Here is a 15,719-nt window from a genome sequence, read left to right on the forward strand (position 1 = left end):
GACAGTTCTAGAGACTCAGAGATAATGCCAGTGAGTTGGAGTGGGTGAGAATGGACAATTGGTGATGGGTGGCGTGAGCGAGTTTGTTAGTGGAGCTTGTGGGAGTGAGATGTGAATTGCATGTCCGGAAAAGTCGCAAGTATGTTCGCATGCTTAAATTTTTAAAGGTGCTGAGGAAGATAGCAAGAGACAGCTGGTGCCCCACTTTTCAGTCAACCTTTTAAACAGGCGTGGGCTCTGGCCGCGGCAGCGAGCAGGTCTTCGCCCTGCGCCACGGAAGCTCCGAGATGACAGACGAAAATGTAGTTTAACTATGACTGCAGACAATCACCCGCAATCAAACAAAAACAAATTACGTAAACAATGTTTTCGGCGCATACTCTAAACTTTGCGGCAGCCCCTCCTAGCATGGAAGGCACAGTGCTATCATGTGAAGTGACGTGACGAGAAATCAAATGAGATGAGGTGAGGGCTGTCGTTGTGCTGCGCAGTGCTGGGCCCGAGCAGCGCGCTGCTGGCGCCGGGCGCGCACGGCCTCGGCCACGTTGGCGTGTCGTCCGCGCCGCCCCCGCAGCAGGCGCACGCCTCGGCCGCCGCCGGCGCCCCCGGGTCGTCGCGCGCCGCCTCCGACCGCGACCGCCCCACAACGCCCGCCAGCTCGCCGGGCAGCGCCGGCCTCCACGGCGGCTCCGCGGCACTCGACGGCTGCGGCGGCCACTGCGTCGCCTTCGAGAACTTCTGCTACTACTGCCTGCAGGTCAGTGCGCGATGGCTGCTCCACGCGCCTCTCTATTATCTGAAGCCCGATTCACATTAGACTTCAACGGAACGGAACGTGACGGCAGGTGACGCTACCGTCAATGGTGTGTTCACACTGAACGGAATGTCAACTCAGCGTCACTTCCCCTAAACCTGTATTGCACTCTCAAAGTTCTTTGACAAAGTGTTACAAAAAGGTACTGCCAGACTTTCAGGAAACATTCCTCACACACAAATAAAGAAAAGATGTTATGTGGACATGTGTCCGGAAGCGCTAAATTTCCATGTTAGAGCTCATTTTAGTTTCGTCCACCTACGCTCAATGGAGCACGTTATCATGATTTCATACGGGATACTCTACCTGTGCTGCTAGAACATGTGCCTTTACAAGTACGACACAACATGTGGTTCATGCACGATGGAGCTCCTGCACATTTCAGCCGAAGTGTTCGTACGCTTCTCAACAACAGATTCGGTGACCGATGGATTGGTAGAGGCGGACCAATTCCATGGCTTCCACGCTCTCCTGACCTCAACCCTCTTGACTTTCATTTACGGGGGTATTTGAAAGCTCTTGTCTATCCAACCCCGGTACCAAATGTAGAGACTCTTCGTGCTCGTATTGTGGACGGCTGTGATACAATACGCCATTTTCCAGGGCTGCATCAGCGCGTCAGGGATTCCATGCGGCGGAGGGTGGATGCATGTATCCTCGCTATCGGAGGACATTTTGAACATTTCCTGTAACAAAGTGTTTGAAATCACGCTGGTACGTTCTGTTGCTGTGTGTTTCCATTCCATGATTAATGTGATTTGAAGAGAAGTAATAAAATGAGCTCTAACATGGAAAGTAAGCGTTTCCGGACACATGTCCACATAACATATTTTCTTTCTTTGTGTGTAAGGAAAATTTCCTGAAAGTTTGGCCGTGCCTTTTTGTAACTATATATATATATATATATATATATATATATATATATAAACAGAGGATGTATCACGTATGTATCTTCTGCATCTCCTCCTTGACCACTGGACCGATTTCAACCATACTAGGTACACGTCACTTACTGTCTGGATATAAACGCTGTAGGGGTAAGACCCTATCAAAGGGGTGAGGATGAAAAGCAATGCAGCTCACGACTCGCGAATACCCATACTGCAGACGAACGGTATTTGAGAATGAGAGCACTTACTATTTTGCAACAAACTTCACACACAATTTCGAACTATTTAGAAATTTTTCCTCGCTGACTATTCCCACGAAATGATAGAAGAAAAAAGTTTATTGCTTACTACGCTGTTCGTGCAGTAAAACTGTCATATATGACATGACGATATTTTAATTTATTACTTATTTACTGTTAAGTATATTCCCGACACACCTTGAAGACGTTATTGACACAAATCACTGAATGTACAAGCAAAACTGTGACATTATGACACCCAATTCAGGGGATACAACGTCATAAACATTGCCCTGCTTGGAAATGAAACTGCACTGCGAAATTCGCCAGAGATACAGGTGTATGTGCACAAATATCTATGAAATATTTGAAATATACAGGAAATATATTTGACAGGTGCATACGTGGGCAAAGTCATTGATAAAAGGCTCGTCCTAAGCCCTTGGAACGATTTCAATCAAGGACATGTATTAGTTACGACCTGGAAAGAAGTACTCTAGGACAGGACGGGGGGGGGGGGGGGGGGGGGAGAGGAGGTAAGAGAACTGAGAGGCTGCTATTCGGGTGGGGTAGGAAGGAGCAAATGGACAGAGAGAGGGAGGGGGGAGCAGGAGATGAACAAATTTGGGCAGATAGGAGATTGACAGAGAGGGAGAGGGGGAAAGTCGACAGAGAGAGGGAAAGAGTGTGACGTGGAAGAGGAGATGGACAGGCAGGAGGAAGAGGTGCACAAAAAGAGGGGAGAGGAGACAGAAGACAGACAGTGGGTGAAGAAGATGGACAGGGAGTGCAGGGATGGAGGAAATAGACAGAGGGTGTGGGGACAGATGACGTGGCCAGAGGGTGCAGATGGTGGAGGAGGTGGGTGGTGCGTGTGGGTTATAGAGGTGGTGGGCGGTGATACCCTCACCTGGTCGACTTCTGTGTCGCTGGTGTGCACAACCAACCATTTTTCTGCTTGGCCTCCGCATACCAAGAGAAGAATGCCGATGCCTCTGTAGATCTAATGGAGCAGGATCCTCCAGCTTGTGCACCATGTAGCAGTGTCTTCGAAGGCTGGCAAGGTGACACCCTTTCATTTTTCCCCTTCTCCCCTTCTCTTATCATGAATTGCCTCCAATGAAACATTAGCGGCCTTTGATCCAACAAAGAGGACTTCTGGCTGCTCTTGGAATTGTAGTACCCGCTTGTTCTTTGCCTCCAGGGAACAAAATTACATCCTCGCGACCGCTTTAAGCTTTCACATTTCCTGGTCTGCTTTGACCCCCCCCCCCCCCGCCCTCCCAAGGAAAGCATTCCACATCATGGGGGAGTTATGCTCCTCATCCGGAATGACCCTTCATAGTCAACCCATCTCCCTGACTACTCAGCTTCAAGCTGTTGCGGTCCACAGTTTCCTTCCTCACTTGGCCTTCCCCCTTCGTGTTGTTTACATCCCTCCATCATTCAGTGTCATCAGGGGAGATCTCATCCAGCTTACTGGGCAACTCCCTCACTCATTACTGCTGCTTGGTGACAAACACGCACCATCCCATTTGGGGTTTCCCCAGAATCTGTCAGAGAGGTGCCCTCTTGGCTGACCACCTCAATCAATTTCACCTCATGTGCTTTAAAATGCGAGCACCCACATTCCTTTCAGACTCCATGCTCACCTATTCCCATTTGGACCTCCTCTTCTGCACTGCCCAGCTTGCCCATTGTCTCGAGTGGTCCACTCTCTCCGACAAGTACTCAAGGGACCATTTCCAGTGTGCAATCCATTTGCTGATTCCTACCCCACCTACATTCACACCCATATGGCAGCTTTCCAAGACCAACTGGAGCGAGCTTCGACGAACATTTCCCCAGTTGTGAAGACCAGGAAAAATATCTTCCAAGCGTTATCCTTACCACCACAGAACGTTCCATTCCTCGTACTCCCACTTCACCGCACTGTGTCGCGGCCCTGAGCGTCGTCCTCTTTGCTATCGCTGTTAACCCTGTGTCCTGCCGGGCATCTCCGGCTCGCTTTTTGTTGACGATTTTGCTATCTGTTGCAATCCTCCACGGGCCTGTCTTATTGAATGGGGTCTTCAGCGGTGTCTCGATCGTCCTTACTCATGGAGCATCGACAACGGCTTTTTGTTTTCCACTGACAAAACTGTTTGTATAAATTATGGATTATAAAAGTATGTTATCAAGCCCAACGTCAGAATTGCTTCTTTGGTGCCTTTACATTTCGTAACTCCTAAGTGATGAACTACAAAGACACATGAATAAACTGAGGTCACAAACAAACCACTGGTGCCTCTACGCAAAAGTTGTACAACTGCAGTGATATTGCCGACCGTTGTGGCCGAGCGGTTCTAGGTGCTTCAGTCTGAAACCGCGCGACTGCTACGGTCGCAGGTTCGAATCCTGCCTCGGGCGTGGATGTGTGTGATGTCCTTAGGTCAGTTAGGTTTAAGTAGTTCTAAGTTCTAGGGCACTGATGACCTCAGATGTTAAGTCCCATAGTGCTCAGAGCCATTTGAACCATTTTGCAGTGATACTGACGTGCCACACGTTTTACCAGCGTGTCATATTTGTAAGGCAGAGAAATATGATATATAGCAAACAAATCTGACATAAGGGGTGGCAGTTTAAGTGCTCAAAACACCGAAAAGTAAATTAAATGGGGCATCATACAGGGCAAAAAATGGAAGAAAACCGGTCAAATGTGTGTGACGTGATGTCTATATGTAAGAAATAAAATAGAGAAACAATTAACGCGTCTTTGAATGATGCTCGAAACCATGTAGAGCGTTAAACCGCTTGTCGGATGTTTCTTTAATTTACTTTCAGGCACATCGCTTGTCAAACATCTGACGGTTCTTTCTAAATTTTTTATTCTACAGTTTTGTTCAGAAAGCACGACATGCCTCCCTATCGTCTTCTGTTCTCGAAATGTCGTGAACTTAGAGGATGATTCGAAGTGAGCCAGTTTGACAGTTAAATATCATAACAATGCAATTTTTACGCGTGAAGCAGGTAGTCGTTGAAGAGAAGAACGTTTCGACACTTTGTTTTGAAGCTGTTCTTGAAATATTTCAGTTTTCCCTCAGATCACTAGTTTTGTGAATTACCTTGATTACTTTCAAACAGATAAACATTTTCTGAGAAAAAAAGCCCTCATGCTGGTAAATTTGATACCTAAGAGTTCAGTTCTTCCAAAGCGACGGTTCGGCAGTTTCGGCGCACTACATAAATGACTTAGTATTGGTAGCATTGTATGTATGTATGTATGTATGTATGTATTTATTTATTTATTTATTGAACTGCGGACCTAGAAACGACAGAGAGGCTTCGTCCCCATTGTAGCCCTCAGTGGTACACAACCCCACAACAGGCTACAGCAGTCCACTCACCCCACCGCCGCCTCATACTGAACCCAGGGTTTTTGTGCGGTTCGGCCCCAAGTAGACCCCCGAGAACGTCTCATTCCAGACGAGTGTGGCCCCAAATGTTTGCGTTGTAGAGTAATTATGGTGTACGCATACGTGAAGACAATGTTTGCGCAGCAATCGCCAACATAGCGTAACTGAGGCGGAATAAGGGAACCAGCATGCATTCGCCGAGGCAGATGGAAAACCGCCTTAAAAGCCATCCACAGGCTGGCTGGCACTCGAGACCTCAACAATAATCCGCCGGGCGGATTCGTGCCGGGGACCGGAACGCCTTCCCGCTCGGGAAGCAGCGCGTTAGACCGCGCAGCCAGCCTGGCGGGCTTTGGTAGCATTAGTAGGGAAAGATACAAACGTGAATGAATAAAAGAGAAACTGGGGCCAACGACTTCTCTTTGTTGTTTGTTTAGTTGGTTGGTTGTTTTGCATGTAATTAGAGCCGCACATCATTCAGTGTTAGTCCATTATGTATTTTATACACTTACAGAATAGAAATTGCATTTTATAACTAATAAAAGTTATTTGATCTAGTAACTTCTGTGCTTTTATGTAACCGAAGCAATTACTTCTGATGCAAGTACAGTTTACAGGCAAACACATTAAAAATTATGTACAATTATTGTCGTTCAACACGGTCAAAGGCAAAAAGTTTCCTATTATCATTTGACTAATGTGAAAGTTATTTATGAATAACAGAAACATGTTTCATATAAGTATTGAAGCGATGTATGATACATTTTTTGTTTTGTGATTGTTTTTTTATTTTACCTTTTTCTTGTTACAACAACACGCCTCGGTTTCGCGCTACAAATAAATAATTTTCGAATAAAACCTGAATCTAAACATTACAATTTCAAGTCACTATAAATAGCGTTTACTTTTAAGCAACAGACAGGAAAATAGCTATGTAGAACTAAAGTGTTCCGTAGTTTATGTGGCCCTACATATATATCCTCACTCAGTTTCTAGACGGTTCACCGTTTTCAATTTTTAAGGAAATCTACATCTACATTTATACTCCGCAAGCCACCCAACGGTGTGTGGCGGAGGGCACTTTACGTGCCACTGTCATTACCTCCCTTTCCTGTTCCAGTCGCGTATGGTTCGCGGGAAGAACGACTGTCTGAAAGCCTCCGTGCGCGCTCTAATCTCTCTAATTTTACATTCGTGATCTCCTCGGGAGGTATAAGTAGGGGGAAGCAATATATTCGATACCTCATCCAGAAACGCACCCTCTCGAAACCTGGCGAGCAAGCTACACCGCGATGCAGAGCGCCTCTCTTGCAGAGTCTGCCACTTGACTTTGTTAAACATCTCCGTAACGCTATCACGCTTACCAAATAACCCTGTGACGAAACGCGCCGCTCTTCTTTGGATCTTCTCTATCTCCTCCGTCAACCCGATCTGGTACGGATCCCACACTGATGAGCAATACTCAAGTATAGGTCGAACGAGTGTTTTGTAAGCCACCTCCTTTATTGATGGACTACATTTTCTAAGGACTCTCCCAATGAATCTCAACCTGGTACCCGCCTTACCAACAATTAATTTTATATGATCATTCCACTTCAAATCGTTCCGCACGCATACTCCCAGATATTTTACAGAAGTAACTGCTACCAGTGTTTGTTCCGCTATCATATAATCATACAATAAAGGATCCTTCTTTCTATGTATTCGCAATACATTACATTTGTCTATGTTAAGGGTCAGTTGCCACTCCCTGCACCAAGTGCCTATCCGCTGCAGATCTTCCTGCATTTCGCTACAATTTTCTAATGCTGCAACTTCTCTGTATACTACAGCATCATCCGCGAAAAGCCGCATGGAACTTCCGACACTATCTACTAGGTCATTTATATATACTGTGAAAAGCAATGGTCCCATAACACTCCCCTGTGGCACGCCAGAGGTTACTTTAACGTCTGTAGACGTCTCTCCATTGATAACAACATGCTGTGTTCTGTTTGCTAAAAATTCTTCAATCCAGCCACACAGCCGGTCTGATATTCCGTAGGCTCTTACTTTATCAGGTGACAGTGCGGAACTGTATCGAACGCCATCCGGAAGTCAAGAAAAATAGCATCTACCTGGGAGCCTGTATCTAATATTTTCTGGGTCTCATGAACAAATAAGGCGAGTTGGGTCTCACACGATCGCTGTTTCCGGAATCCATGTTGATTCCTACATAGTAGATTCTGGGTTTCCAAAAACGACATGATACTCGAGCAAGAAACATGTTCTAAAATTCTACAACAGATCGACGTCAGAGACACAGGTCTATGGTTTTGCGCATCTGCTCGACGACCCTTCTTGAAGACTGGGACTACCTGTGCTCTTTTCCAATCATTTGGAACCTTCCGTTCCTCTAGAGACTTGCGGTACACGGCTGTTAGAAGGGGGGCAAGTTCTTTCGCGTAATCTGTGTAGAATCGAATTGGTATCCCGTCAGGTCCAGTGGACTTTCCTCTATTGAGTGATTCCAGTTGCTTTTCTATTCCTTGGACACTTATTTCGATGTCAGCCATTTTTTCGTTTGTGGGAGGATTTAGAGAAGGAACTGCAGTGCGGTCTTCCTCTGTGAAACAGCTTTGGAAAAAGGTGTTTAGTATTTCAGCTTTACGCGTGTCATCCTCTGTTTCAATGCCATCATCATCCCGGAGTGTCTGGATATGCTGTTTCGAGCCACTTACTGATTTAACGTAAGACCAGAACTTCCTAGGATTTTCTGTCAAGTCGGTACATAGAATTTTACTTTCGAATTCACCGAATGCTTCACGCATAGCCCTCCTTACGCTAACTTTGACATCGTTTAGCTTCTGTTTGTCTGAGAGGCTTTGGCTGCGTTTAAACTTGGAGTGAAGCTCTCTTTGCTTTCGCAGTAGTTTCCTAACTTTGTTGTTGTACCACGGTGGGTTTTTCCCGTCCCTCACAGTTTTACTCGGCACGTACCTGTCTAAAACGCATTTTACGATTGCCTTGAACTTCTTCCATAAACACTCAACATTGTCAGTGTCGGAACAGAAATTTTCGTTTTAATCTGTTAGGTAATCTGAAATCTGCCTTCTATTACTCTTGCTAAACAGATAAACCTTCCTCCCTTTTTTTATATTCCTATTAACTTCCATATTCAGGGATGCTGCAGCGGCCTTATGATCACTGATTCCCTGTTCTGCACATACAGAGCCGAAAAGTTCGGGTATGTTTGTTATCGGTAGGTCCAAGATGTTATCTCCACGAATCGGTTCTCTGTTTAATTGCTCGAAGTAATTTTCGGATAGTGCACTCAGTATGTCACTCGATGCTCTGTCCCTACCACCCGTCCTAAACATCTGAGTGTCCCAGTCTGTATCTGGTAAATTCTAATCTCCACCTAAGACTATAACATGCTGAGAAAATTTATGTGAAATGTATTCCAAATTTTCTCTCAGTTGTTCTGCCACTAATGCTGCTGAGTTGGGAGGTCGGTAAAAGGAGCCAATTATTAACCTAGCTCGGTTGTTGAGTGTAACCTCCACCCATAATAATTCACAGGAACTATCCACTTCTACTTCACTACAGGATAAACTACTACTAACAGCGACGAACACTCCACCACCGGTTGCATGCAATCTATCCTTTCTAAACACCGTCTGTACCTTTGTAAAAATTTCGGCAGAATTTATCTCTGGCTTCAACCAGCTTTCTGTACCTATAACGATTTCAGCTTCGGTGCTTTCTATCAGCGCTTTAAGTTCCGGTACTTTACCATTGCAGCTTCGACAGTTTACAATTACAATACCGATTGCTGCTTGGTCCCCGCATGTCCTGACTTTGCCCCGCACCAGTTGAGGCTGTTGCCCTTTCTGTACTTTCCCAAGGCCATCTAACCTAATAAACCGCCCAGCCCACGCCACACAACCCCTGCTACCCGTGTAGCCGCTTGCTGCGTGTAGTGGACTCCTGACCTATCCAGCGGAAACCGAAACCCCACCACCCTATGGCGCAAGTCGAGGAATCTGCAGCCCACACGGGCGCAGAACCGTCGCAGCCTGTGATTCAGACACTCCACTCGTCTCTGTACCAAAGGTCCGCAGTCAGTCCTGTCGACGATGCTGCAGGTGGTGAGCTCTGCTTTCATCCCGCTAGCGAGACTGGCAGTCTTCACCAAATCAGATAGCCGCCGGAAGACAGAGAGGATTTCCTCCGAACCATAGCGACACACATCATTGGTGCCGACATGAGCGACCACCTGCAGATGGGTGCACCCTGTACCCTTCATGGCATCCGGAATGACCCTTTCCACATCTGGAATGACTCCCCCTGGTATGCACACGGAGTGCACATTGGTTTTCTTCCCCTCTCTTGCTGCCATATCCCTAAGGGGCCCCATTACGCGCCTGACATTGGAGCTCCCAACTACCAGTAAGCCCACCCTCTGCGACTGCCCGGATCTTGCAGACTGAGGGGCAACCTCTGGAACAGGACAAGCAGCCATGTCAGGCCGAAGATCAGTATCAGCCTGAGACAGTCTGAAACCGGTTCGTCAGACAAACTGGAGAGGCCTTCCGTTCAGCCCTCCGGAATGTCTTTCGCCCCCTGCCACAACTTGAGACGACCTCCCACTCTACCACAGGTGAGGGATCAGCCTCAATGTGGGCAGTATCCCGGGCAACCACAGTCGTAGTCCGATCGGGGGACGTGTGGGACGAGCTGGCCGTCCCCGACAAACCACCATCCGGACCCCCACAGTGATGCCCATTGGCAACAGCCTCAAGCTGTGTGACCGAAGCCAACACTGCCTGAAGCTGAGAGCGAAGGGATGCCAACTCAGCCTGCATCCGAATACAGCACTTGCAGATCCTATCCATGCTAAAAACTGTTGTGCAAAGAACGTCTGAACTAATCTACAGAGAGCGCAAACAAATGGACACAAAATTTAAACGGTTATTAAAATACAAGATTGCCTAGTAAATGCAGTAATGCTGCTACTTACGCACTGCTGACACACTGCTCGGCGGCGGAAGGAGACTACGCGATTTTACGTTATTCAGTTACTAAAACGCGATGCTACAACTCTCAAATACTATAAAACGCCCGAAATTTATGAATTAAACAATGCAAGTACCAAAAACACGTGAAGAAATTAAGAATTAAACTATGTAACAAATGAGTGAGCTAGGAGTATACGACTTGCTGCTGCAGCTGCTTATCCAACGCCGGCAGGGAGCACAGTAGTAAGACACTGATCGCATACGCAAAGAAAGCGGTCATTTTGAGGTCTCACCCGGCAGGCCGGACGTGGTGGTCGAGCGGTTCTAGGCGCTACAGTCTGGAACTGCGCGACCGCTACGGTCGCAGGTTCGAATCCTGCCTCGGGCATTGATGTGTGTGATGTCCTTAGGTTAGTTAGGTTTTAAGTAGTTCTAAGTTCTAGGGGACTGATGACCTCAGATGTTAAGTCCCATCGTGCTCAGAGCCATTTTCGCCCAACTCCACCTAACGTACGAGTAACGTGGGTACGACGTTAACTGACGAAAGCTACTACGCAAACTTTCGTAATCTTTGCTTGCTCCTGACAGTGTACAGTAGCATAAGGCAGATTTACAACTCTACTGGTACCCCATTTGTCCATTTGCCTCTCATTGTTTGGCTAGGAAATTTCGGACAAAATTCTACGGGTCTCGTTTTCGCTCCGGTCAAACACTGTAGGTAATACAAAAAGTGTAAACCTTCGTCATCGATGCTGACTACCGCCGACACGGCGCAGGTGGTGTTCGTGCTGGGTGTGCTGTGCGGCGTATCGCTGACGATCGCGGGCAGCGTGCTGCGGCAGGGCCCGGGCCAGGGCGGGGTGTCGCACCGCGGCCGCGACCTGGTCGTGCTCGTCTACATCGGCTGCCTGCTGGCGCTCGTCTGCGCGGTGCTGCTCGCCGTGCAGTGCTGCGTGCGCCGCAACGTCAAGCGCCGCAAGCGGGCTCTCCGCGAGCGCCGAGCCCGCAACCAGCCGCACGCCGCAGTCGCCGCCGCCAGCGCCGCCCCGCCGCCTTTCACCGTAAGTTGCACCGACCTAGGCGCGAATCCGAGAAGAGAAGAGAGGAGAGGAGGCGTCATGAGAGCCAAAACGCCCCATTCCGAGCCCCCCCCCCCCCCCCCTAAAAAAAAAATTGTAGTAGAAGCATTTACATTTTTGCATTAACCTGTAACCCACAGCTTCTTCACACGCCCCCTATGCATTTGTCACATGAACCGGGTGGTTAAAATTGAAGTGCACCGACCCGCACAGGTCCAGAGTGGGCAGTAATTATCGTACGGCAGCGAAACTTAGTAGATATTCCAATGCACTGTGTGGAACCGATTTACGCTAAAAAAAGAACCTAGTTCCAGTTTTGGTCACCTGGTGCAAATCTGGCACTGTACAGCATCTCATCGACATCTCGGCTTCTCACATTGAGCAAATTCTGCAAGTGGCGGTTTAATAAAATTAACATTATGCACTTCTCATTTCTTTGACTTTTCTGCTCAAGTTCACTTCCTAATTTCATTACATACAGAAAACCTTTTTATTTGCCTTTCTTGCTTCCACAGCACCAGATTTGCACCTGGTGGCCAAAAATGGAATTAACGTTTTTCCAGTATAAATCGGTTCTGCATTAACGCATTAAAATATCTACACAATTTCGTTGCCGTACCATAATTGCAGCCTACAATGAGCTACAGTGAGTAGCTGTACTTTATTTACAACCACCCAGTATTTCATGTCCACACCACTCTCCTCTCTCTCCTCCACCTCCCTCTCTCATCCTCCTCTCGTCCTCTCTCCTCCTCCCTCTCTCCTCTCTCCTCTCTCCTCCTCCCTCTCTCCTCCTCCCTCTCTCCTCCTCCCTCTCTCCTCCTCCCTCTCTCCTCTCTCCTCCTCCCTCTCTCCTCCTCCCTCTCTCCTCCTCCCTCTCTCCTCCTCCCTCTCTCCTCCTCCCTCTCTCCTCCTCCCTCTCTCCTCCTCCCTCTCTCCTCCTCCCTCTCTCCTCCTCCCTCTCTCCTCCTCCCTCTCTCCTCCTCCCTCTCTCCTCCACCCTCTCTCCTCCACCCTCTCTCCTCCTCCCTCTCTCCTCCTCCCTCTCTCCTCCTCCCTCTCTCCTCCTCCCTCTCTCCTCCTCCCTCTCTCCTCCTCCCTCTCTCCTCCTCCCTCTCTCCTCCTCCCTCTCTCCTCCTCCCTCTCTCCTCCTCCCTCTCTCCTCCTCCCTCTCTCCTCCTCCCTCTCTCCTCCTCCCTCTCTCCTCCTCCCTCTCTCCTCCTCCCTCTCTCCTCCTCCCTCTCTCCTCCTCCCTCTCTCCTCCTCCCTCTCTCCTCCTCCCTCTCTCCCTCTCTCCTCCTCCCTCTCTCCTCTCTCCTCCTCCCTCTCTCCTCTCTCCTCCTCCCTCTCTCCTCCTCTCTCCTCCTCCCTCTCTCCTCCTCTCTCCTCCTCCCTCTCTCCTCCTCTCTCCTCCTCCCTCTCTCCTCCTCTCTCCTCCTCCCTCTCTCCTCCTCCCTCTCTCCTCCTCCCTCTCTCCTCCTCCCTCTCTCCTCCTCCCTCTCTCCTCCTCTCTCCTCCTCCCTCTCTCCTCCTCCCTCTCTCCTCCTCCCTCTCTCCTCCTCCTCCCTCTCTCCTCCCTCTCTCCTCCTCCTCCCTCTCTCCTCCCTCTCTCCTCCTCCTCCCTCCCTCCTCCCTCTCTCCTCCTCCTCCCTCCCTCCTCCCTCTCTCCTCCTCCTCCCTCCCTCCTCCCTCTCTCCTCCTCCTCCCTCCCTCCTCTCTCCTCCTCCTCCCTCCCTCCTCCCCCTCCCCCTCCTCCTCCCCCTCTCCCCTCTTCTCTCCCCCTCTTCTCTCCCCCCTATTCTCTCCCCCCTATTCTCCCCCTATTCTCCCCCTCTTCTCCCCCCCCCTCTCTCCCCCTCTTCTCCCCCCTCTTCTCCCCCCTCTTCTCCCCCCTCTTCTCCCCCCTCTTCTCCCCCCTCTTCTCCCCCCCTCTTCTCCCCCCTCTTCTCCCCCCCTCTTCTCCCCCCTCTTCTCCCCCCCTCTTCTCCCCCCCTCTTCTCCCCCCCTCTTCTCCCCCCCTCTTCTCCCCCCCTCTCTTCTCCCCCCCTCTCTTCTCCCCCCCTCTCTTCTCCCCCCCTCTCTTCTCCCCCCCTCTCTTCTCCCCCCTCTCTTCTCCCCCCTCTCTTCTCCCCCCTCTCTTCTCCCCCCTCTCTTCTCCCCCCCTCTCTTCTCCCCCCCTCTCTTCTCCCCCCTCTCTTCTCCCCCCTCTCTTCTCCCCCCTCTCTTCTCCCCCCTCTCTTCTCCCCCCTCTCTTCTCCCCCCTCTCTTCTCCCCCCTCTCTTCTCCCCCCTCTCTTCTCCCCCCTCTCTTCTCCCCCCTCTCTTCTCCCCCCTCTCTTCTCCCCCCTCTCTTCTCCCCCCTCTCTTCTCCCCCCTCTCTTCTCCCCCCTCTCTTCTCCCCCCTCTCTTCTCCCCCCTCTCTTCTCCCCCCTCTCTTCTCCCCCCCCCTCTTCTCTCCCCCCCTCTTCTCTCCCCCCTCTTCTCTCCCCCCTCTTCTCTCCCCCCCTCTTCTCTCCCCCCCTCTTCTCTCCCCCCCTCTTCTCTCCCCCCCTCTTCTCTCCCCCCTCTTCTCTCCCCCCCTCTTCTCTCCCCCCCTCTTCTCTCCCCCCCTCTTCTCTCCCCCCCTCTTCTCTCCCCCCCTCTTCTCTCCCCCCCTCTTCTCTCCCCCCCTCTTCTCTCCCCCCCTCTTCTCTCCCCCCCTCTTCTCTCCCCCCCTCTTCTCTCCCCCCCTCTTCTCTCCCCCCCTCTTCTCTCCCCCCCTCTTCTCTCCCCCCTCTCACACACACTGTACATATATATTCTTTTCTCTTTTACAGCTTGTAACTCCGAATAGGATGTTAAATTTATCTTGTGTCTCCCATTCTCATGATGAGAGAAATTGCACTTAACACTTTGAAGGTATTGAACTCTATGAAATACAGGAAAGAAATTCCAGCTGGTCATTGTAGAACATCTCCCTCCCCCACACAGCCTACTCTCTCCCATCCCCTCCCCCCCCCCTCCCCTTCCCTGCCAGCGAACTCTCTCCCATCCCCATGTGCTAAGATATCTCAATAATTTTATTTTTACATGAAAGCCTTTACCTTAATCTAATTTTCTACATAATTTCCGTCAATGTTGAGGCACTTATCATAACATTGTACCAGTTTTTGAATACCCTATCTGTTCCTCCACTTGAAGAAACACCTGGGCGGTCAGCGTCTTCAAGACAATGATGAAGCCAAAACAGTGATGATGCAGTGGTTAACAAGTCAGGCGGCAGACTTCTATGAGGAGGGTATTCAAAAATGGGTACAACGTTATGACAAGTGCCTCAATATTGATGGAAATTATGTAGAAAAGTAGATTAAGGCACAGGCTCTCATGTAAAAATGAAATTATTGTGATATCTTAGCACATCTTTCTTTAATTTCAAAATCGTACTTACTTAAAAACCATGCCTCGTATAAGGTATTTTCAAATAAGCTAGGTCTGTGACAAAGCAGTATGTAGTATGCTTCATACTTTGTTTAGGAAGCACACGTAAAAGAAATAAAAGAAATGTACTCAAAAAATGCTTTTATTCAGTGCCCTCCAGCCTATCGGAAGTAATGTAATGTAGTGTACTGCATGATGCCCCACTTCTAACACATTAGAAATGCACTAAAAAGCAATTAAAAATTAAATAAAACTTGAAAAAAAGTATGATAAAATCTTTGTGGGCACAATAACAATTCATACAAACACTGAACATCGGCATGCAGACCAATAAGTCTGATGAGGTAAAAATGAACAACAAAACAAGCAATCTCAGCAGTTTCATACACAAACAATGTAATTCATCTATTTGCTCTGAAAAGCGATTTGGATTTTATAGCTCAAAGAGAAGTAGTAGAAATGGAAGAAACTGCTTCAATTGTAAAATTTTCTATTTTTCAATGCTTAGACCATGACTAGTTTCGGACTACTGCACGTCCATCATCAGGTGTGATACTGAAAATAAACAGGAGACTGAAGCTAATAATTTTTACATGCTCTAGTGCACAAGAGGGGAGGAAGTAGTACTGTAAAACATTTTAGAAAACAGCTTTCAGGCTAGGTGGTGTAAAATGTAAGTCCATGTCAAAGCAACACCAGACAATACAATAGATGACTGTTTTGGTAAAGAAGTATGGAATGAACACCAAGATGCTTACATTTTGCACTGTGACCCCCAGTGCCACAACTGAGAGTATACTGTAGGATGCAGTGTACAGACAGCAAGTGCAGAACATGAAGTACCAAACATGAAGGAGAAAGTGTACTGGTAAACTATATTGGCAAT

General features: G+C 48.7%; 1 protein-coding gene across 1 annotated transcript in view; it reads left to right on the top strand.

The window, feature by feature from the left end:
• Positions 1–15,719, top strand: part of LOC124775732 — a 596,716-nt gene that overhangs the window by 555,786 nt on the left and 25,211 nt on the right. Inside the window, exons 5-6 of the mRNA XM_047250560.1 lie at positions 492–757; positions 11,115–11,399. Of these exons, the coding sequence (XP_047106516.1) occupies positions 492–757; positions 11,115–11,399 (551 nt within the window). The remainder of the gene's footprint in view (positions 1–491; positions 758–11,114; positions 11,400–15,719) is intronic.

This window comes from Schistocerca piceifrons, chromosome 2 (genome assembly GCF_021461385.2).
Source record: "Schistocerca piceifrons isolate TAMUIC-IGC-003096 chromosome 2, iqSchPice1.1, whole genome shotgun sequence".
Lineage (NCBI taxonomy): Eukaryota > Metazoa > Arthropoda > Insecta > Orthoptera > Acrididae > Schistocerca > Schistocerca piceifrons.